The 21,761-nt window shown below is 35.2% G+C and overlaps 1 protein-coding gene across 1 annotated transcript in view; it reads left to right on the top strand.

Annotated features, from left to right (window-relative positions):
* LOC106668661 (J domain-containing protein) overlaps positions 1-20,358 on the top strand; it is a 28,936-nt gene extending 8,578 nt beyond the window's left edge. Inside the window, exons 2-4 of the mRNA XM_014397617.2 lie at positions 19,648-19,749; positions 19,950-20,066; positions 20,122-20,358. Of these exons, the coding sequence (XP_014253103.1) occupies positions 19,648-19,749; positions 19,950-20,066; positions 20,122-20,319 (417 nt within the window). The 3' untranslated portion in view covers positions 20,320-20,358. The remainder of the gene's footprint in view (positions 1-19,647; positions 19,750-19,949; positions 20,067-20,121) is intronic.
* The last annotated feature ends 1,403 nt before the right edge of the window (positions 20,359-21,761 follow it).

Raw genomic sequence — 21,761 nt, 5'->3', positions numbered from 1 at the left:
GGTCGAAGGACTGACGAATTGACCTGAGGACCCGTCCTTCGCACAACTCATTCGTCGCTTGTAATTTATAATCCATCCGGAACAATATTATCTCAAGGCGTTTTTATCAAAATCCATCGGGGAACGCGGAGTCCCGCGGCACTTGCGTCATGTTGCACAAGACTTGCACCAAAACCAGTACCAAGGTTGGGAGAACTTTTACTCCCGGTTTCTTTCCCTTTCCCCACTATGAGTTTGCAAAACGAAATCCGATTGTTAAGGTGAGCAATCAGTGTTAAAAGTCCGATTCGAATAGATTTTAATTACTCCAATACACGAAAAAAAAACAATATCGATGAAAAATAATAATACTAACAACAATCAAAGGTAATTCAATCTTTCATGAACATAAATATTCATTATCAAGCATAATTTTTTAAGGATTTGTTCAAAAACATCACATAACATATATTATAATACCTTCTATGCCCTGATATATATGATCCGTGCGGTTTTATATCTTTTCTCTTTTTTTCTCTTGTGAAATATAAAAGGCCGGGTAGGCAGTACCGTCACGGAAATTGAGAAAAGCCCGAGGCCATTTACTTCATTTTCCACCTCACAAATTAGAAGAATATAATTTTCTGTCAACATTTTGTCTCTGCCATTACCATCTCCTAGTAGGCTGGACAATCTCTCTTCCTAGTCGAATTCATATTCCTATTTTTTCTTCTGAAAACTAACTTAGGCAATAATTAAACGAACTTAAAGCAGAAAAATACTACTGATATCATTTATTCAAAACTAGTTTTACACTTAACTGTCGATTTTTTTTAAATTTATTTGTTACCTATATATGATCGTATACTATACAAATATGTACACATGATTAATGTATCACCCAGGACTATACTAGCACTAATACCAGCACTGCACCGGTGGAACACATGCTTTGAGGAGCCAGCCTTTGCTGGCACTTTGTATGATTAGGTGTCAAGGAGGTCCCGAGGCCATCGTCGGTTGAGGCGTTGTCAGGATGGGAATGAGTGGAGAGGGCTCGACCAGTATGGTTAGGATGGTTCGAAAGGTTGGTATGGAAGGTTTGCAATCTAGACCGCATCAGTTCGTTGGCAAAAGGAATGTTGAGGTATTTGTGAATAGTGAGGTTATTGACATAATAAGGTGCTTTGACTATTTGTCTAAGGACTTTCGATTTGAAGGACTGGATGCGCTGGATATTGGAAGGCTTGTCAGTACCGCACAGTTCCACTCAGTATGTCTATATTGGTTTTAGTAAAGTCTTGTGCAGTGTTAGCTTTGCCTTAATTGTCAAAGTTGATTTCGGTCTTAGAAGTCTTCGTAGTAGTCCAAGTCTTGTATTAAGTTGTTGTTTTTTAAGTCTTGTGTGAGGATTCCATGTCAGTCTGCAGTCGAGATTTAGGCCCAGGTATTTGACTTGAGCACAAAATGGTATCTCTTTGTTGTTGATGTACAAGACAGGGTAAGACTGCTTTTTAGGCGTAAAAGTACACTCAGTGCATTTATCTTCATTCAGTCTTGGTTTGCAATCTGGACCGCATCAGTTCGTTGGCAAAAGGAATGTTGAGGTATTTGTGAATAGTGAGGTTATTGACATAATAAGGTGCTTTGACAATTTTTCTAAGGACTTTCGATTGGAAGGACTGGATGCGCTGGGTATTGAAGTACCCCCAGTTCCACTCCTTATGTCTATATTGGTCTTAGTAAAGACTTGTACAGTGTTAGCTTTGTCTTAATTGTCAAAGTCGATTTCTGTCTTAGAAGTCTTTAGTAGTCCAAATCTTGTATTAAGTCGTTGTTTTTTAAGTCTTGGGTGGGGATACCACGTCAGTCTGCAGTCGGGAGTCGCAAGTATTTGACTTGAGTGGAAACTGGTATCTCTTTGTTGTTGATGTACAATGGAGGGCAAGACTGCTTTTTCAGCGTAAAATTACACTGAGTGCATTTTTCTTCGTTCAGTCTTGTCCTCCATTTTTTACATTCGGAGCTTCGATAAGCTCAATGTGTTCCTGGATGTTGGAGGTAGCTTGGACAGGATTCGAGTTAGAGGATAGGATTTGACCTTAGAATAAGATGCCGTCCGCGTAGGTGATAATAGTGTCAGGATGTATTGGTAGGTCAGCAGTATAAATGATATGTAGGATAGGACCAAGGATACTATCTTTCGGTACACCGGCCTGCTTCTGTTTGATTTTCAAGAATTCATTGCCGCACCTCTCACAGAAAAGCGATCAGTTAGGTAGGATAACTGTAGATGGGTGTGCAGGTTGGCGATACATTTCCGCTTCAGAACACGTGCCGAACAATCTGAGGCTTTTCTCTGTAGTCAATATTGTTTAAAACTCTGGGACGAAAACAATTCGAATGGGCTTATTGGGGAGCTCAAAAGCCTATATGGTTGCGTATGTGCTCGGTAAGAATCGGTATTTGTTTTTCCAGCTTTCTCTGACGTGGAAAAGTATTTTTTTGGTTGGGTCGAAAATGTCCTATTCCGTCCGTTATATCGCCTTTTTGCGTGTTTTCCAGTACGACTATTGACAAGCTATCCGTCCATATATTTTTCCAAATTCTCTATTGGACTTTTCTATAGATCAGTTAATTTGTTTGTGTAATCAGTCGACCATATGAAACTTTTTAAAATCGCAATACTTTCTCGTGTTTCTTGATTTTCCCATGACATTTTGAGTCCTTGGTTTTAAAATATTTGTTTTGGTTTCGACCAAAACCTACATGTACTTCTCTTTTACTATCATCGGTGTAGATATGGTAGATGTCTAGTCGGTGGATTTTTGTCATAACAAGTCATAAAAAATATTAGACAAAACTTTATGTAAGGTATTGGTTGAGATGAAAAAGCTAGTGTCACGAGCGGGATTCGAACCCCCGATCTTCGGCTAAATACACCGCTGATCTACCGCTTGAGCTATCGTGACTTCGATCCACTCGGACACTAACTTCCCATCTCAACCTACCTTTCGAATTTTCCCTTCTTTTTGCCATTTTTCAACCAATACCTTACATAAAGATTAATTAATTGAAAGAAATTATTTGGTCAATCGGATCACGAAATATAATGGATTAAACAAAACTTTTAATTAAAACAGCAAAATCAATCCTCATAACTATTATATAATGATGTATGAATGGAAAATTAAGAGAACTAAAATCGTTTTCCCTTGCTCCAGGGCAAAGGCTTTTATAGCTGCTTGGTAACTACGAAAGTAATTTGTATTTTAAGATCGCAACATGAAAAAAGAAACAAAATTTGACTTGCCTTAGAAGATTTTAGCTCAAGTCCGACATCGTGGAAAAAAGTTAATGAAAACGAACATAAGATCCTTTAAAAACTTTCCTCGAATGTAAGATTGCCAAAACGTTATCAAAAATTGTTTCCCCACCGGTTAAAATTTCGTTCAAATTAAATATATGTAATAAAAATAATAATAAAAGTCAAAAACAAATTTATGTAGTTTAGGAAGATAGCAAAATCGATTAAAAGTTTAGTCGTTCCAATGCATAGGGCTGAAATTGTTTAGTATGCACCTTCATTGAATTACTGATCATCTTCAGTGTATGTATCACACAGATCCAACACTGAAGACGACGAGACCGAATTACAAGACAGACCGCAAAAAAATCTCACTTTATCAACAGATCATCCCATTATTATTTGTAGAATCTTATTGGAAAGTATAATTAAACACACAGTAACAGAATTATATAATAAAATTTAAAAAGCTATGTAATTGTCTTCACAATTTTAATTTATTTAAATATACTTTAAATATATACAAAGCAAATTTAGTTTAAAATATATTCAGTGGAATCAAGATTTTTAAAAAATGTTTTTTGTACTAATCGTCGACAATCAAGTAAAAAAATTATATTTATTATATATAATTATATTAATATTTTTGTATACAAATTAAAATTATATTTATTTATTATAATTAATAATATGTTGTATATGACTACATCCTTTGCTCAAAAATAATTAGTTCAATTTTATAACGATGGTTGATAAAACCCAACGTGCCCAGGTTTATTTTAAAAAATGAAACATTCATCTATCTTTAGAGTTATTATTTTTTTTCTTTACAAACTTTTCCGCTTGGAACAGATTTTCCTTTATTTATACATTTGTTTATCGTCTCAGCGTAAAAGCAGATGGCCCAACAATCGCATTTTGTATCATAAACACACATGTTCGCTCGAATAGATTATCTGATTTTACCCCAAAAATAAACAGTCGGTACACCCATTATATAGTCGCCCTGTATATTATTTAAATGATAGAAAATGACACCCGGGCGATTATCGTTAGAAATTATGGTCAGGTCTATTTTTCTTTTTTGACAAAGCGTTCTTAAAATAAAATCCTCAATTATCTCCAACCTTTTCCGAATGTTTTATCGTCCCATATCGTCATACGAGATTTCGATTTAATAACATTTGATTTACCGGCTTCTAAATCTTAATATTTTAATCTATGAACTATGAATAAAGTTTACTGTAAATTTATCTTTATGTAAGGTATTAGTTGAGATAAAAAGTCAGTGTCACGAGCGGGATTCGAACCCACGACCCTCGGCTAAATACGCCGCTGCTCTACCACTTGAGCTATCGTGACCTCGATCCACTCGGACACTGACTTCCCACCTCAACCCCACCTTTCAAATTTTCCCTCCTTTTTGCCACGATACCACGATAATTATACAAACATAAAGCAAATAAAGCCAGAGAAATAACTGCTGGCCAACAGACATAGCTAAAACTATCTCTGACTTACCAGAGAAAATAATTGTGAAAACCCATTGAGCATAATTATTAGGCAACTAAATGAAGAGATAAAACAGAAGAAGATTAATTCAGAGCTCTTCTATGGTATACAGGGGTCAAAAATGGAAATGGTACATGGGCATATACTGGCCTAACCATGAGCACCGCGTGGTCCTCGGGTGTACCACAACCACCTTTCAATAGGCATAGAAAAATGTGCACATGAAATTCACCTTTGGCTAGATGATATGGAATGTAGACAGATAGTTCTTTTGTTTTCCTTTTTACAAATCGTGGAAAGACAAATTAGGGGCCTAAGAGATCATCTCAAAACTTCTCTGGAACTGCCTGAACCCCTTGAAAAACTGGGATCTACAAATAGCCTGAAGCTAAGCTAGGTCACAGGTCTTGGGAGAGCTTCAGACAACCTAATAACAGACATACTAGCTAACGATGGAACCTCGGAACAAGACATGACCAAATCTATTTTCTGGCTAATTATTACATTTCAAAAATATTATGGATTACTAAGAACATAAAAAATACTGCGAACTTACAAGGCAAGTAAAAGACTGCTCACAAAACTAATGGGAAAAAGAGGAAAACCTACCCAACAAAAAAGAATTTAAAACTGTAAGGGACCTCGCACAAACTTGGTTTAAACTCAATTCAGTATTGAACCAAGTTTAACTCAATAATTGCCGTTTTTCAATTTATCTTGAACCGAGTTCAAATTATGAAAGTGGTTCAACTTTTAAAGTTACGGGCCGAGTGATGATAAACAACATGAGATTTTACCGATCGTACTCATTGTTCAATTTGGTCGATAACTTGGAATATCTTGTCTTGAAATGTTTAATTTGAATTAAATTTGGACAAAAACGGCCCGGTCATCTTTAAAAAAACGCTTTTGTCTCTCGTTTTGATTTCATTAAGACAAAAGGTGAAAATAAAATAATGAATTCCCCCTTCCGGAAGTTAAAGAAGCGTGGGATCCAATCTAGCCCTAGAAATATTTTTCCCCTGCCGTCAAAGGGAATTTTTGCCCGAAAGAACAAAACAAACTGTAAATTAATAAACGCGAGGAGGGAAAAAAAATCGCCCCAGGGACTTTTCCCCGTTCAGGAAGTTAATTATATTTCATTCACTATTTTTGTAAGAAAAATTTAATCTTGGAGGCAAGGGAAAATCAAATCGTGTATAAATCAAACTCGAGCTTTGTTGTTTTAAGTCGGCAAAGAATTATTTATCAGCAATGATTGTCGCTGATTATCTTAATTCATTTCGTTTTAAAACATTATGAAATTTACAAAATAATTGTCAACCAACCAGAAAACTCTTTGCAGATAATAAAAAATGGCCTGTCAAAAGATTGGGTAGAATGTTAACTTTCCTTTCTTTTTCTTTCTCTCTTTTTGAGTAATTGTCAAATTTTTAATATCACTTCCTCAATGGTGACTCAAAAATCCTGTTTCCATGCAAATGATGTCCTGACGATTTGAAAAAAGAAAATTAAATGTTACAAATGTGCCACTCGTCTTTCAGCTAAAATCTTTTTGCCAAAAATTTTTAACTTCACAGGCTTTCTATGCTAGGGTAAACACCAAAAGATTACATATGCATCTTTATTGAATTACTAATGACGGCTCTATCCCCAATTTTATTAATAAAATTTACAAAATAATATAATAATAATAAAATAATAGACATTTGGCAAGAAAACTGGTTGTTCAAAAATGAGACTTGTGAAAAGATAGTGCAGAATTTTTTCAATTAATTAAGGTTTTTAGTTGAAGTTTTTCGGAGGATCTACGGAAGAGGTCAACACAGAGAGAAAAAACTTCCTTTCAGTTTTCGCCGAGCTTTCGACAGTTTTTTTACTGTCATCTTCAGGGCCTGTTTTATTATCATATAAAAAACAACAATTAAAAACATGAAAAAATAATTGCTCAAAAATTGAAAATTTGATATATCTTACTTTAACCTTAATGGGGAAATAAAAAGGAACATGGTGTCGTTTCATGTGTATTTTTCATGTTTTTAATTGTTGTTTTGTATATGATAATAAAACAGGGCCTGAAGATGACAGTAAAAAAACTGTCGAAAGCTCGGCGAAAACTGAAAGGAAGTTTTTTCTCTCTGTGTTGACCTCTGCCGTAGATCCTCCGAAAACTTCATGTTTCCAGCAGGTCGATAACCCAGCTCATCGTTTTTAGTTGAGATAAAAATGTCAGTGTCACGAGCGGGATTCGAACCCACGACCTTCGGCTAGATACGCCACTACTTGGGCTATCAATTGGTAGATTAGCGGCGTATCTAGCCGAAGGTCGTGGGTTCGAATCCCGCTCGTGACACTGACTTTTTTATCTCAACTAAAAACCTTAATTAATTGAAAGATATTAATTGGTCAAGCGGACGTCGAAAACTAGTGAATTTAATAGTGTAGAATGTTAACTTTACTTTCGAAATCACCCCTCCAAGTAACGGTCTTACAATTAATTAGTTTAAGGTTTTAAACAATACTTTCACTTGCAAACTGATTGAGATATACTTGATTATTTACAGATAAGCTGAGGAAAATTATTTTTATTTAGTTTCTGTTCGAATCTATTTGTCAGAAATGTAAGTTCACGAGCTTTCTAGGAAAGAATTTAACCAAAAAATTAACCCTTTTAATCCCGAATGAGTTTCTTGGTTTTTAATTTTTAAGAGGGTTTAAAGAGTGTGCCCGATTTTTTCTTTTTAATTTTTGTGTCCTACCATTTTGCAAATGGGCTTATTTGATTTGAGGTCAGATTTGATGATTTTCAGTTAAAATGAGGAAAATCTGTTCTCACTAAATTCCATTTAGCATCCATTTGTAAAAAATGTACGTTCACGAGCTTTATAGGAAAAAATTTACACCAAAATCCCGAATGAAAGTTTTTTGCTTTTTAATTTTAAAGAAGGTTTAAAGAGTATGCTCGATTTTTTCTTTTTAATTTTTTCGAACTACCGTTTTGTAAATATGGTATTGCTGCTCTGAGGCAACATAGGGTTCAAAGGGATTAAAAAAATCTTTTCTTCGCATAAACTAAACAAATAGGTTTTTCAAAGAACAAACAATACAAAATATTCGAAACATTACAAGTAAAATTAGACAAAAAAAGATATTTTTATATGCCAGGTCGCATAGGCTAGTAAACTCAAATTTGGTTTCTTCCTTCCAGAATAACTTCAGGTTGGTCTATTATATCATCATCAACAACAAAATCTTTCAAATCCGATGCAGTCGGGTCGAACAGTATTTGTTTGATAGATCTTTCTGGCCATTCCTTCCCGTCCGAAGGCTTGTAATAAGCTCGACTCATAAAACATAGATAATCAAATGAATAAGTACATGTGTACAATTATTTATAGTAATTGCGAATTCTTATATTGTATAAACCTACAAAAATAGTTTTTTTTATCAAATTAATCTACTTTATAAAAAAATCATTTGGTCATTATTTGATAACTGCTGATATTCTTCAAGAACTTTCTGACTTCTTTATTTAACGCGTTATTGAGGACTACACATGAAAACTTTCTTCAATTAAAACGATCCCAAAGCCTCATAAAATAAAACTCCCCATCATCTTATCGTTAGTTTGTTACATGTTCCTTCTTATTTATTCGAAAAATTAATTTACAAAAGAACTATCTCTATTGCTACTTTGAACATCTTGCCAGGCCATAAATTTTGCTTTCCAACCCATCATTCCACTACTCATCAAATTTTTAAAAAAAACCAAACCTTATCGAGAATTTTAGTTCCTATTTTTGCTTCGTTGATCTGTCAGACGGGCTTCGGCCTGTCTCCATTTGCAGTATTGAGTCCATGCCTCTCCCTGCTTATAACCCTAATTAATGAACCAGAGACCAACACTGAAAATGGCGATTTTCCTAAACGAGTTTGATAGACGAACGCTGGACAGGCAGACCAGGATCATCGGTAACGACCAAATTTCTATTTATTTACCAAACATAAAAAAATTACATAATTTAACAAACATAAAAACACTATATAATTGATCGTTTATTTTTAATTTCCAGAGCCTCTAAACAATTATGTTTGTTTACGTAAAAAAAATATAAAATGTAACGAGATTGATTAGGCAAATTACATATGAAAATCTATGGTTTTGTTTTTTCTATCAGTCTAACCTGTTTATACTCGCAGGTTTGGTATGTCGGGCGTTTTCGGCCATATTCGCGGTTGATTAGGGTTATAAGCAGGGAAAAGCATACATGGAAATTTTACACAAATTCATGCATTAAAACAGCAAGATCAATCCAAGTAGTTTTTATCCATTCTTTGCCTAATCCATCCAGTTATATTTTATATTTTTACGTAGATAAACACAACGGTTTAGAGGCTACAGAAATTAAATGAAAATGATAAATTATATAGTATTTTTATGTTTGATAAATAAATAGTAATTTGGTCGTTACCGATCATCCCGGTCTGCTTATCTGTGCTTGTCTGTCAGAAGCGTTTCGGTATTTCGTCATATTCAGTGTTTGTGCGATTGGTCAGGGTTATAAGCAGGGAGAGGCGTAAACCCAACACTGCAAACGGCGAAATGCCGGAACGCGTTAGAAAGACCAACCCAAGAGAATAGACCTAAATGATTGGTAACGGTCAGGTTCAAAACACCCCGCAGACAAAAGGAGGAAATCCAAAGTGAATATTTAAAACACTATTTTACAAAAATTAGAACAAGAAAAAGCAATAAAACTACAAGATTCAATGTCAAATTGTGATAAGTGATATCGTTCCCACTGATACCCCCGTAACTTTTACCTTAGCCAAATCGCCATTTTTCAAAATCAATTAAAACTAACACCAAATACACACAATACTACAACACAAAATATTTTTTCTGTTAAGGTGTCAACTTAAAAAAAATCAATAAAAATTTACTTACCTGAGAAAATCTTAGGTGGTGGAAAGTCAGTGAAGAAAAGAGATTAAAAAAGCCTTTAAAAGCTTTCCTGAAAATAAGACATCAAAAGCTCTCCTTTGAAACTCTCAACACGACACGCAAGAATGGCACAGAAGACAAACACTTTGAGCCCTGAAGATGATCTCAATAAAGATCGAAACGTTGGCACGATAAAGAAAATGTTTTTCTGACACATCACACCAGACCACATCTCACGATTTCTAAATAATTTAAAATATACGTTGATTGGGAAGATTTAAAGTTGATATAGCCGAAGGGCAACGAATGGGGCTGAGAGATTTAAGTATGTACCTTCATTGAAATAATAATGATGAAGTTCTAAACTTAACACCGATTCTTTGCCAAAATGAATTTTATTTGATGAGCCACGATCATATTTCTTGAAGGGGAAAATGTGCCATTTTGATTGAAATGTTAAAAAGCACTCATCCCATGTTACCAAAGGTCGATTCTCGTTTGACTCCTTTCTACATAATTGAAATAAATCAATCTCCGCCTGTTTTCAATTCATTTTTGTTTTTATCGGCTGCCTTACCAAGTTCTAACCCCCGGGGCAGACTTTATCTCGTTCCTGTCAAAGGCAGCGTAGCAGGATTGGCGGAAGCAATGACGCCCGTCCTGGAAATACCCTTCAATCTCCTCGGAAAGCTCCTATTTGAAATCCTTTATCATATTTCTCCAACAGAACTGTGCACTTTTTTATGAAAAGGGAACATAGGTCGAGTACGACTTGCCTTTCAGACGATAAAAATACGATATATGTACTTGGCAAATTCCATTGCGAACCACTTTTCCCGTTTTTGCTTGGCAGGAGTAAAACAAAAATATCGATATTTCGTACCAGAAAATCAAAATTATCGAAACATGCTAATATCGGAAATATTACCCCGTTCGATGACAAAAGTTGAAGAAAAATGGATATTTTATGATTTGTAATGCGTCACTGGTTAATCACACGTTGGAAAGTCCACTGGATAGACAAGTGTAATTAACAATGGACAGGACTCATGTCATGAAGTGGAAAACTTTATGTTAAGAAAAAATCCATACAGTGGTATATGTTCAACTAGATACAACACAAATAATAAAATCATAAAATAAACAGCAAAAAAAGCTTTAATGTAAAAATAAAGCTATTTTTCAGCAGATATCAGAGAATCAGAATCAAACGTGTGAAAAATCGAGACCCAAAGTATCAAATCAAATTACACACATTCTAACCAAACAACTTTCAACATCCAAGAACTTGGTGCAAAAAGTGGAGGACAAGAATTTAATGAAGAAAAACAAAGGAGGTACGACTTCCACTCAAGTCAGATACTTAAGACTGTACAAGACTAGACAGCAGACTGAATCCCAACAGCAGAAGTCTTGTTCAACTACGAAGATTTTTAGGTCAGAAATCTGTTTTCACCGACAAAACTCAACTAACTCTGTACAAGACATTTCTGCGGGTAATTTGGACAACAGCCTGGAACCGCCAAGTCAACTAATCCTTTCAATCAACAATCCTCTGACAAATTGTCAAAGTTCATACCACACCTCTAAGCTCATTATCCGAACCTAAACATACCTTTTTTTTCAACGAATTGGTCCGAGCCCGCTTCCAAAGTGCCACACCAAGCTTTCGATCATCTTCATCCTACTGCACAAGCCATATAATTTAGACCTTAGGCTACAAATTAATTATTGTTTTTTAATATCAGTGGTCGTGAGCATGTCAAAATCCCCTGACAATATCTTCAGTGCGAGGCCACAAAGGAATTCTTGTAATGAACAAGCCAGAGGAGGATCTGTATGACTAGATTTCCCAGAACCTATAATTTGGATAACAAGATCAATCATCTGAGAATAATTCCACAAAAAATAAAAGAAGAACTGGACAAACTATAGAGGTGCCAGATGACACCAAAACTGTTAGACAGGGTAAAACTCAGGGGGTACGACTATATCACGTGTCTGTGTGTGTACCAGGTATCTGAGAAACGAACACGTGTAGGTTATGCAACAATGAGGAAGAAACTGCTTCCCATATTATCTATGAATGCGAAGCAACCGCTCAATGAAAACAGCCAAGGGTACCAAGATGACCCGGGAAAAAGAACTGTAGTTATGACAGTCAATGATCTTCAACTTCTTAAGGGAAGGATCGATTCAACTGAACGGAACTAAGGACTAGAAAAAGTACAAAAAGCCAAAAAGCTGCAGTGCTTTGATAAAACCGAACCTTGCGTTCAAGTATCCTTCTCATTATCATCATCATAATAATAATAATCTCGGCCTAATTGTTGATGAAATGCATATGGTTTATTTGCTATTTTACTTTGTTTAATACCGTGTTACGGAAACCGCGTACCGTGTCGCGAAAATCCCACTAATTTGAAAACTTTGTCAAATGGAGTTTTACTCGGAAAGACTTGGTTCGTGCGCTAAGTTAAGTAATAAACACAATAGCAAACTTTTCAGACAGAGTGACCTGTGACAACAGGCCGCAAGAAAACTGAAAGGCAGAAGAGGAAATAATACACGCCGACGACAATAAAAAAAGTCAGAATCGTTCAAAGACGTTTCTGAAAAGGAAAGAAAATTGATTTGATCAAAAATTTGTGAATACACAAACCACAACATTGGAAAACAACAGTAGAAAAATAATTAATGCAGAGGTAAACTTTAAATTCTCACCAATAAAATTTCGTTTACAATTATTTATAAAAGTTTACCAGTTATCCATTTGAGCTTATTGGAAGAACCTAAGCACAGGCTCAATAATTGAAGTGGATTTAATGTCAAAACCAGTCTGAAGCAGACCAAGGTTCAGATGAGATTATATAAGCAGCGATACCGACATGAACTTATAAACAAGCGTAAAACATTAGAAAGTCGATCTGACAATGTCGTCAGTCTACACTGAGAAAAAGTGGCCACCCTTTATATTTTTAATTATCTTTTAATCCTCTTGATTAATTTGATAATATTTTCACAAGATTATCTTTGATGGTCTTTCAACAATATTTGGTCCTTTTTAAAGGATTAGAGGTACATAAAACTGTTTAAATCTCCCGCTTGTTGTTACAATTGGATTTCGTAATTAAATCTTTGAGTAGTCGATCATTTCTTTGTTGGTTTTTCTGTAAAGCTTCTAATATTCCGGTAGTTTGACTTTTTTTAGGTTGTAACAGTTTTTAGTTTCAAATTTATTTGAGAGATTTGTTTGATGGTTTTAAGTAATACAAATTCTACTAGAATCGTAGCCATGTTGGAAGATGGCAGAAGTCAAGTGTATGCTTAGCATTCCCAGAACTACTATCCGAAGGGTCCTTCCATCGCTACCATGATACTGGAGGTTATTCAAGAAGGCATGGATCAGGTCGCCATCGTGTCACACCTCAGAGAGATAATTGTTTTATAATTTAAAATGTACTCTGTAATCGACATTCTACTGTTCTGAGATCAAGCAACGACTTCAACAAGTTAGATATTATAATTCAGTTTACACAAAAAGGCGAAGATTTTCAGAAGCTGGATTATGTTCGAGAAGGCCACTTGGCCAGAACTTCTGACAAGGCACAGAACAGCCCGTTTAACGTTCGTAAAAAATCTCATCAATTGGTCTGAGCAAGATTGGGCTAAAATCTTGTTTTCGAATGAGTCAAGGTTTGGTTTGAAGTCTTCTGTCGATCGAGAGAGGATTTGGAAAAGAACAAAGAGGGACATCCCCGCAACATTTTCATTCCAGTGAATCTATAGTGGTGTTATGGTTTGGGCAGGCATTATACGGAAGATCGAACAAACTTGGTCTTTCTTCTCACTTCCTTCTCAAGGGTTCGCTAACAGCTGCAAGGTATATTGAAGATGTGTTATCAGAAGAAGTTGTTCCTTACATGCCACTAATTGGCTACGGTTCTATTTTTATTCACGATAATGAAAGGTCCCACACAGCTAGGATCGTTGGTGTCTAATGGAACGGGCTTCAATTCAATGTTTGGAGTAGCATATAATCCCGACTTGAACTCTATCGAACACCTTTGGTAGGGCCATCTCTGGTAAGTAGGCACAACTATCCACATCTTTGTTCCACCTTCCGTTTTTGTAGTCAGAATACCTGAAACAACATCGCCGGGGTTAGTATACAGCTTAGCTTATTTCCAACAATGCATGGACGTGGTCCTATCGAGGGTCTGTGGTACGTAACCTAAGTTTGTGAGGACTTAAAGCCTCTTACGGCCACTTGGAAGATTCCTACACTAGGGCTATATCTAGATCCTCAGTTTCGAATCTCCAGCACAGCACGGCTGAAGCAGCCATAACATGCTGGAGATTCCCTTGCAGGATCCTTATGACTACTGTCCTCATCTCTAGGTAGGGGTCGTTTCAGGGGGGGAATTCCATTGGCAACTGGTGGCTTGTCTCCCTAGCTCCACTTCCGGACTTGTGTCTCTTCAGTGGGCTGGAGAAGTCCAGTTCCTGTGTTGCCCTCTTTCCTCTACCCCTTCGCTTACCCTTATCCTGGGTCGTAACCGGTTGAGCTGAGCCTGATTGGCCTTCCGTTGTACTTACCGGCCCTCCCTTTTCTTTTAGTCGGAATTTAATTCTTCCGACGCAAAAGTAAGAGGACATATCCAGTTTTTCTGCTCTGTCAAGGACTCATCGTCCATGAAGAAATCCATAGTTGTATCTTCTCCATTTGGACATGGCCCACGCCGTCCAAAGCTGAGTGTTGAGCTGCCTGTTACTGATCAGTAAACAGTTCAGAATTTTCTCAGCAGGCAGCGTCCTGCAATGTAGGCGGTATTAGCTGTCATCCCTCACTAGAACCTGGAGGCCCGCCCTCCAGGGTACCAGCGAGGGAACCACCCCTCGCAGCACTGATCTCAGTCAGTAGTGACAGTCAGAAAACCTGCCCTTCTCGTTCATTTGGCGAACCTCACTTGAGGCCTGTCGTCTGAGACTTTTTCTAGGACCATTAAAATGGAGTTCTGGAGGCTATCTAGCCTATGTGTATTTTAGCTGTCGGGTATCCAGCAGCGACCACGGCGACCTTCACTGCTGCCAGGACCTCGCTGAAGGGTTGCTCATACCGCCTAGGTCTTCTTCAGGTCTCTTTTACCGGGTGTGTTGCCTTTGGTTCGAGGCCTTTTATTGGGTAGCTGCGTTTGTTTAGCAGTTACCTTAAGGAGGTTTTCCCGCATCACAGACCGTTTAACCTCAACTCTTTTTTTTAGTAAGGCTTGCTCCTTTCTCCTGGAGGTGTGTTATCAGAAGTTATCCCTTACATGCCACTAATTGGCTACGGTTTTATTTTTATGCATGACAATGCAAGACCCCACACGGCTAGGGTCCTTGGTGACTACTTGGAACGGGCTTCAATTCAATGTTTGGAGTGCATGTAGTATCTATCTTTGAGACTAGTTATGAAAGAGGGTAAAAAGTCACCCAGTGATGCCAGAGGATTTGAAGGAATTAAGAATGGCGCTGTTGGAGGAGTATGAAAATATTCCACAGCTCAGATTCAAATCCTCATAAAATCGATGCCATGTCAAATGCAAGCGGCGATCAACGCAAGAGGAGTATATACCCAGTACTGAATTGAATATTTTCTTTTTTGTTTCCATGGCAACATTTTGCAATTAGCTAATTTAATTCAATATAATTTTTTATTTAGCTTTCTTATATTTTTCTTTAAAAATATCCAGTAAACCACAAAAAATAAAAATGATAACGAGTGCAAGTATTTACTAAAATAAACGAGGGTGGACACTTTTCTTGGTATCTCAGTGATAACAAAATCTATTTAACTATGATACGTCGAGTTATAAACTTAAGACTTTTTTTTCAAAATTAACTGCCAGACAAACTGAAACGCAAACGTACTTAACAATCCTAATGTGTACCAACGTTAAATAATTTAAAAAATGTTCTATTCGGAGAGCCAGTCCCTCTAATGGCTCCACTGGCATAAATAATTCGTGGGAATAACCGTTCGAAATGGGCCTAGTGAAGGTACAAGTACGAAGAGAACGGCAAAAGGGATATGACCCTAATCGCCCTAGTTACAAATTCCCTTTTGGGTGTTGACAGTTTAAATAAACCGGTTGGAAGAATGAATATAACATATTTCCACTTATTCCATTCGAACGGCTTCCGTTTACTTGGCCTTCTTAGGCGTCGTTCAGAAATAAAACTAGAAACCTATGAAGAAAAATTAAATCCTGTTGAAAGTGTGATTACAACGAATTATAGAAATGTCCTTGTTTTATTCGGCCGTTGGATAATCAATTGCTAATTTTAAACTTATGTTGAGGTGAGCGACCCCAGAAGAAAAGTCCTAATTCTTCGTTCAAAACATTTATTGACACGTTCGGACGTCTCTCGTCCTTCATCAGTACAAAATCATTGTTTTTTTGTCAGTAACACCCTTTCCGGCGTCCCAGACCAACAGCAATTTAGAGTTTTTCTTTTTAGATATTTTGGGAATTGAGAGAGAACTCCCGAAAGGGTGTTACTGACACAAAAAAATAATGATTATGTATCTGATGAAGGACGTGAAACGTCCGAAACGTCATAAATGTTTTGAACGAAGCATTTGGACTTTTCTTCTGGGGCCGCTCACCTCAACATAAGTTTAAAATTAGCAATTGAATTGTAGAAAGTTATGGCCCAACTGCCAGCCCATAATCAATACAAAGAAAACATTTGCGTTCTTTGACAAAAGTCTACTTTTTAAAATAATAATTGTATTTAAAAATAGCTCAATTGTAAACGTTAAGTTTATAACTCTATCCAACTAAATTGATTAAATTACTTACTTCAGATACACTGATATAAAGTCCAAGTTTTAACACTTAACCCAACTTGTGTGATCTCAAAGTAAACAAAAAACGCTTTATTCCTCTTTGAATTGTTGGTATGTGAAGCTGTAAGGTGGACAATTTTGATAACCTATTATGTGAAGTCGCACAGCGTGCTGTACAATTATTAAAATAATCACAAGTCGTCCTCGTCTTTTTTGGGCATTTTAAGCCTACAGTCTTTACTGAAAGATATCCCAGGACCGCTGAAGTTATAACAGAGAAGAATTTAATTACTAATGAAGAATTGCTTATCTTCATCTTATAGCTTCATCAAATCACTGAAACCAATTGTAATCAATAAATAATATGTGTGCTGATTAGTGACCGTTAATCGATATTTATTTAGAAATCGTGAGATGCGGTCTGGTGTGACGTAGAAAAAAAAAATATTTTGCTTTGTATAAATTCACTTTTCCACATCCAAAATGTAATTGTTATATGTAAACAATGTTTGTAAATCCCAGGCCCTGAAGATGATCTCAATAAAGATCGAAACGTTGTCACGATAAAGAAAATGTTTTTCTGAAACCTACATCACACCAGATCGCATCTCACGTTTTCTAAATAAATAAATAATATTTTATATTATAAATTGCTAGTACGTGCACAAAGCCGACGATAGTCGTGGTTTCTCGTCATTCGATTGATTCTGCTTCTGCATGAACCATTCGTTTTTAGATTTACCGTAAATTTCTCTGTAGGGTCGTATTTTTATGCGAAAAAAATCTGATTTTGCAATTCTATTTATTTGCATATTCTATTTATACAACCCCGCTAGAACATGGAATGGTAAAAAATACAGATTTGTTTTTTTTCATTTAAAAGTTTTGTAATCCAATTAGCGTGAATCGTATGATATTAAAGATAATAAATCCCATTACTGAACGAAATTTGTAGTAGTATAGAAATCGGAGGTCAAATAAATTTGGATCATTTTGGTATACCATGTGGTGGCGGATGAACGTACTACAGGGGTACACATAGCCAATTAACATTTCATTTCCATGCTATTACAAAGAATAAAGGGCATTTAAATTTATATTGTCTTAACCCAATAAATATAAATAATGCTGTTTTGGGCCGGCAATGCAAAAAAAAAAACTTTTATCTATTAATGTACAAAAAATATAAAATTTATTACAAGAGAAATTCGTAGATAACCAAATTATTTTGAAGAAACGAAAAAACGCGATGACAAAAATAAAAATAAAAAACCATATAAAAGATAACTGAATTCAAATCCAGAGTGGTACCCAACACTGGAACCCCAGGGGTTGATATGACCTCTGTTGTTTACTGTGGTTTTATTGACTAATAAGCTTAATTCTGCTCATATATGCACATGCAACGTATATGCAGAATTGAACCTATGGTCACCCATTCTGATGTTCTGGTGGTCCAGGGTCAAACTTCGGGCTTAAGGGGGCTATCAACAAGGTCATTTCAGCCCCCTTTGCACGCAGTTTTAACCTAAAAACAATTTCTCACACTCATTTTATAATGTTATTTCTGACGTGCTATTCACTCAATTCGGGTGGTGGAGTACTCAATATTCTTCCATCATCCTATACACATATAAACAACTACACCTACTAGTCTATTTGAGGGTAGATAGGGTACTATCCACTATCAATGCTCTTACTATACTACATTTACTTCATTCACGCTTATAAATACATTCTCTCAAAACAGCACAGACTACATCTATCACTAAACGGTTTATATGTATAATAAGACACAATTTAAAAGAACTATATTCAGAATTACCCCTGACCAAAAATCACCATGAACAGCATACAGGCCAAAGTTTAGGCTCTTCATCTCTAAAATAAAGAAAGGCCGATCCATTGTATCTGACGATGTTGGCTTGAAGTGAAAAGCCAAATATACATTTGTCCTTTTTTTTCAAGGGATACCGCCTTTGTTATATATTTATGTTGTTTATAAATGAGCAAATTTTAAAAAATCTTCTTTCTATATTTATAAATACTAGCATCTGCTTGGTTTGTTTTGAATAATTTGTTGATTCATATCATTTTTATTTAGCATTACTAGTTGCATTTATCCTTAAATACCACAAGAGAAGTACCTGAAAATTTTGAAGAGGATGGGATGGAAGAAGGAAATTACTGTAACTTCAAAAATTGTTAAAATATTTTAGGGGTTAGTTGCTAAACATTATTAAATGTAGTGAGATGTGCGAATCGATCATTCAGGTTCTATCAGGTGCATTTAACTGATTTATATTGACGAATAATTTTTGTTTATGGTTATTCATCGTTCATAACAGATGAACAGATACTTCCCAGACTTATTTTCCAAATAATTCACTATTTTTCGTGGTCCGTTTGACCAATTAATATCATTAAATTAATTAAGGTTTTTAGTTGAGATAAAAAATTCAGTGTCATGAGCGGGATTCGAACCCACGACCTTCGGCTAGATACGCCGCTGCTCTACCACTTGAGCTATCTTGACTTCAATCCACTCGGTCACGATAGCTCAAGTGGTAGAGTAGCGGCGTATCAAGCCGAAGGTCGTGGGTTCGAATCCCGCTCGTGACACTGACTTTTTTATCTCAACTAAAAACCTTAATTAATTTTTCAAATAATTGTTGACTTGTCTGATTACTTAAGGGCATTCTCTGTTTGTGTAGGCTTGCTTATACCTTCATAAATCATAACTTGATGATGCATAGCAGTAATATAAAAAGAATTTGTTCAGATGAATGCAATAGTGAAAGACGACTCACATTAAGGGTCATTATTTTCAACCAATTTGAAATGTACCTCAATATTGCATTTAATTACTTCATTGCTTAAAAATTAACTTTCTTATAATTGTGAATTGAGAATTAATTTATTGGGTATGTGGTTCAAAATCAACGACCATATACCTAATCAATTATCAAATCCAGAGGGTATCAAAGTGAAACGATAACAAAATAACATTGAGAATTAATGACAGTATTATACCATCATCAAAGGAAATAACATTGCCTTTGTTCTCAGGTCGAGCAAATCAATGCTGAGTTCAAAGCGAGAGCTCTGCAATACCACCCAGATAAGAATGAAGGGGACAAAGAAGCAGAGGCCAAATTTCAAAAGTTGAAGGTAATGCTTTCTCGGTCAAACAGCTCTTTTAATGAATAAATTAAAAAGTAAATTAAACATTTCCATTTCTTTTGTGAAAATTTGTTCTTTATTTAATTGTAAATAATAAATAATTTACTTTTACAATTGGTGTATTGTAATTATTTAAATGGCCAATTTATTGCTGTCTTGAATGTTAAAATGTCTGTATTTCTTTCTAGGAAGCCAAAGAAATTCTTACTGACCCAGAAAAGAGAAAAAACTACGATAAGTGGCTGAATAGTGGTATAGCCATAAGTTATAAGCAGTGGTTAGGAATGAAGGAGCATGTACATCAGGTAAACAAATTATATTTTATCATCCCAACTGAACTACAATGTAAATTGTTTCCAGTCGATGCATTGGATGACATTTAAGACCAAAGACCGCATGTTGGAAGGCGAAGGGGCCGGCTCAGGAAAAGCACCCCCAGCAAACAGGAGGGCATCTGAAGGAGGCGCGAATATCCACTGGGGTGCACGCTCCAATGTCCAGTGGGACTCTCAGGCCTCCAGCGATGTAGTCAACAAGTTCCGCAATTATGAGATTTAAATTGACTTCAATTTTCCAAGACCTGCAAAAAAAAAAAAATTTCACCACCTCGCCGTTTGCGCATGCTGCCCCAATGTCGTTCCAATAATTATCTAGTCTAAACAAAAACTGTCAAATGTTTATGGAAAACTCCTTTTAAATTTATTTCAATATAGCTTGGGGCAACTGGCGTATCCAGCATTTACTTATGTATGTCGATTAAACCCATTGATGTGTCTGTGAACCAAAATGAGTTTTCTGATATATTTTAAAAGAAATCATATCAATGTTAGGTGTTTGGTGGCTCATTTAATGTTCATATTGTGTAGAGAACTTTTAAAATAATATATATTAAAAAAGTATAGTATACCCCAACCACCAGAAAAAATTCTTTGGTGTTCCAGTGAAACAAAGGTGTTTTAAAAATGTGAAATAAATGTTGTGATGTTTATATGACAATCCCCACTTTTTAACTGTCGATTATTTATCTTTCAAAGTATTTACAACATTTATATTCTGTGGGATTTAATTAAAAGTTTACATATAAAATATATTTTTTGTTAAATGCTTTAAAGTTTATTAAATTTTAAAAATTGAAATATTTGATATTGTATTTCAAAACGTTATGTTTGTATATATTTTTATAAACTATATCTAGATTTGTTATTGTTACTTTGTGTAAACATTTTAGCTATAAAGTAATAGATATATATATATATATATATATCAAAATATAAATGGAAAGAAAAATAAAATGTTTACGTTTTTACCAAAACTATGCCAATTAAATTTTTAAAAAAACTTCCTACATATTTTTAATGAAAATACATGAAGATATTTTTAATACTGAAATCATATATTATTCCAACATTAAATATATCCATTATATATTAAGATTTCTGTATCAATACAGGGTAAGCAGCTATTTACACTGGAACCAAACTGAAAAACAAAGGCTACGCAATATATATTAAAAACTGTTAAATTATAAAAATTAAAAAATAGATTAAAAGAAAAGGAAAAAAAATTAAAACTTGTTAAATGTAATTTTATTTTTGTTTAGTTTGAACTCTTCCCTTGATTGATGTTTAATGAATTTCTTGTCCAATAAATGTGTAATACAACTTTTAAAAAATAAACTTGGTACTCTTTAATTTATTTCCTTTCTAATTAAATTTCCAGGTTGTTAAAGGATCAGTTAACTTTTTGATCGCAGAACCAACAAAAATTGTTTCTGAGGCCATTGTGTGTCCTGTGTTTTGTTTTCCTTTTGTTTAAATAAATCTTAGTTTCTTTGTCCTCCTCAAGTAGTTAAATGAGTCAAGCCACTGAGTCAAGTTCTAAAAGTTATCCTTATAACAAAAACTGAGAGGAAATTTAACACAAAATTTGAAGAAATGCATCATTTATATAGAAATAAACAAAACTAAGTCGCACAAAAAAATTAATACAGATATCATAAA

The sequence above is a fragment of the Cimex lectularius genome, unplaced genomic scaffold (genome assembly GCF_000648675.2).
Source record: "Cimex lectularius strain Harlan isolate CLEC.00 unplaced genomic scaffold, Clec_2.1 scaffold111, whole genome shotgun sequence".
In the NCBI taxonomy this organism is placed as follows: Eukaryota; Metazoa; Arthropoda; class Insecta; order Hemiptera; family Cimicidae; genus Cimex; species Cimex lectularius.
The sequence above is the reverse complement of the archived record's forward strand: the minus strand, read 5'-3'. Positions and strand labels throughout refer to the sequence as shown.